General features: G+C 40.6%; 2 protein-coding genes across 2 annotated transcripts in view; one reads left to right on the top strand and one right to left on the bottom strand.

Annotated features, from left to right (window-relative positions):
• Positions 1–2913, bottom strand: part of Pomp (proteasome maturation protein) — a 25056-nt gene that overhangs the window by 17416 nt on the left and 4727 nt on the right. The window lies entirely within an intron of this gene.
• On the top strand, positions 860–2787 carry LOC101573838 (histone-binding protein RBBP4-like). The gene is given in 1 exon segment (XM_012514726.2): positions 860–2787. A coding segment is annotated over 1 exon segment (1278 nt). The 3' UTR covers positions 2138–2787.

Here is a 2913-nt window from a genome sequence, read left to right as displayed (position 1 = left end):
GGAAAAAGAACTTAACAGCAAAGTAAAAAATACTACTGGAAAATCTAGACCATCCTGGAAGGAGTTAAATGAAGAAAGAAGTTAACAGTGGATTCAGAGGCTAAAGGAACAGAGCAGTTTATTCTGTCTCTTCACTCCCATAAATTCTTGAAATCAGGGGCTGCCTTAACATTACTATATAAAAATAATAGCACTCAATATTTGTGGAATGAAGAGTACAGGAATGAAAAGGTGAATGAACATTGTACCTAAAAGGCAAGGATGACTAATCATTGAAAAATTGGTTATCCAAGATAATGTATTTGTTTCCAGGATCGCACTCCTGACTCTGGAGGCTGAACCTAGAACCCAGCACATTAAGTCAAAGTCTTGACTGTTTGCCTGGTTCCAGTTATATCTCCTTTCTCCCAGGCCTAGACTCAACAGAAAGTGGCATCATGCTACCAAGTTAATTATAATATTGACTTCAAGAAACATAGGCATGAGTAGTGTGCTCAAAACTAAATGCATGATGTGCCCAACCTTTCTCTCTTGCTGGTTTCCAGTTCTGTCCCCACTTGCCAGATCTTATCCCTCAACCCATACTCTCTGAAGACAGGCCTTACGGGGTGGGTTCTTTTGAAGGCTGAGTGGGAATTTAAGAAGTAATTGGTAGCAGAGATTGATGGTGTTGCATTTTTATAGAGTGTAGGGTAGGAGAAACATGAGAACTCCCATTGTTGGAAAGATATGGGAAGAAAAACAAGGATAAAAATTTTATGAAACTTTTCTAAGTCACCTAATGATTGGAATGTTGTGTGGTGCTATTAACTCTTAAAATTGCACTCCCCCGGTAGGGTCCTCAGGCTTTCCTGCCACCATGGCTGACAAGGAAGCAGCCTTTGACGATGCAGTGGAAGAACGTGTGATCAACGAGGAGTACAAGATATGGAAAAAGAATACACCGTTTCTTTATGACTTGGTGATGACCCATGCTCTGGAGTGGCCCAGCCTAACAGCACAGTGGCTTCCAGATGTAACCAGACCAGAAGGGAAGGATTTCAGCATTCATTGACTTGTCCTGGGGACGCATACATCAGATGAACAAAACCACCTCATGATAGCCAGCGTACAGCTCCCTAATGATGATGCCCAGTTTGATGTGTCACACTACGACAGTGAGAAAGGAGAATTTGGAGGTTTTGGCTCAGTTAGTGGGAAAATTGAAATAGAAATTAAGATCAACCATGAAGGAGAAGTAAACAGGGCCCGTTACATGCCCCAGAACCCTTGCATCATTGCAACAAAGACACCATCCAGTGATGTTCTTGTTTTTGACTATACAAAGCATCCTTCTAAACCAGACCCCTCTGGAGAGTGCAACCCAGATTTGCGTCTCCGTGGACATCAGAAGGAAGGCTATGGGCTTTCTTGGAACCCGAATCTTAGTGGGCACTTACTTAGTGCTTCAGATGACCATATCATCTGCCTATGGGACATCAGTGCTGTTCCAAAGGAAGGAAAAGTGGTGGATGTGAAGACCATCTTTACAGGACATACAGCAGTAGTAGAAGATGTTTCCTGGCATCTGCTCCATGAATCTCTGTTTGAGTCAGTTGCTGATGACCAAAAACTTATGATTTGGGATACTCGGTCAAACAACACTTCCAAACCAAGCCACTCAGTTGATGCTCACACTGCAGAAGTGAACTGCCTCTCTTTCAATCCTTACAGTGAATTCATTCTTGCCACAGGATCAGCTGACAAGACTGTTGTTTTGTGGGATCTAAGAAATCTGAAACTTAAGTTGCATTCCTTTGAATCACATAAGGATGAAATATTCCAGGTTCAGTGGTCACCTCACAATGAGACTATTCTGGCTTCTAGTGGTACTGATCGAAGACTGAATGTCTGGGATTTAAGTAAAATTGGAGAAGAGCAGTCCCCAGAAGATGCAGAAGACGGCCCACCTGAGTTGTTGTTTATTCATGGCGGTCATACTGCTAAGATATCTGATTTTTCCTGGAATCCCAATGAACCTTGGGTGATTTGTTCTGTATCAGAAGACAATATCATGCAAGTGTGGCAGATGGCTGAGAACATTTATAATGATGAAGACCCAGAAGGAAGTGTGGATCCAGAAGGACAAGGATCTTAGATATGTTTGAACTCGTGATTTTAGACTCCCCTTTTTTTCTCTCAACCCTGAGATTGATTTAACACTGGTTTTGAGACATACAGACTTTGTTCAGCTATCCCTCCATAATAGGTACCACCAACAATGCTGTTAGCTCCCAGAGTGGGTATTTTCTAAATATTAACGGGGGTACTTTATTCAGCAAAGCCACAGATGTATATTTAAATTTTCTTTAGGAATTTTCTAGTAACAAACCCAGGTCTAAGGTAGCTACAAAAATGGGAATATAATGTGTGGTTATTGTTCTTTTTAAGCTATATCCCCAAGTTTTTCAGATTTGTTTCGGTAAAGGTTAGAGTGAGTAAGGAATAGAGCCAAGTGAGGTTAGGTGTCTGAGCCATGAAGTATAAGTACTGCAGGATGTCATTTTATTCAGGAATTAGGGGAGAATCAAGTCGTAGATTCATACTCTAAATGATACCTGACTTTCCAGGATGCATATTTTCCTATGTAGACCAGTCTCCTCCTGGTTTCTTCAATTAAGTCAAAGCTACATGTTCCTCCTTCCCCATATGTTTTTGCTTGTTAGTGTATTTCTTGAGCTGTTCTCATATTACTCCTTTCCTTTCTATGAAATGGTTTTTGTTGTTTTAACTTGGGACCACTAAGTTGTAAAGATGTATGTTTTTACCTGACAGTTGTGCCTCAGGTAGACTGTCAAGTTGAGAAGGGTGATTTGATAGCTTGTATTTGTTTTTAAAATTAAATTAATCCTTGATAAGAGTTGCTTTTTTTTT

This window comes from Octodon degus, unplaced genomic scaffold, assembly GCF_000260255.1.
Source record: "Octodon degus isolate 3935 unplaced genomic scaffold, OctDeg1.0 scaffold00038, whole genome shotgun sequence".
In the NCBI taxonomy this organism is placed as follows: domain Eukaryota; kingdom Metazoa; phylum Chordata; class Mammalia; order Rodentia; family Octodontidae; genus Octodon; species Octodon degus.
This window is presented reverse-complemented; position numbering and strand designations above follow the sequence as displayed.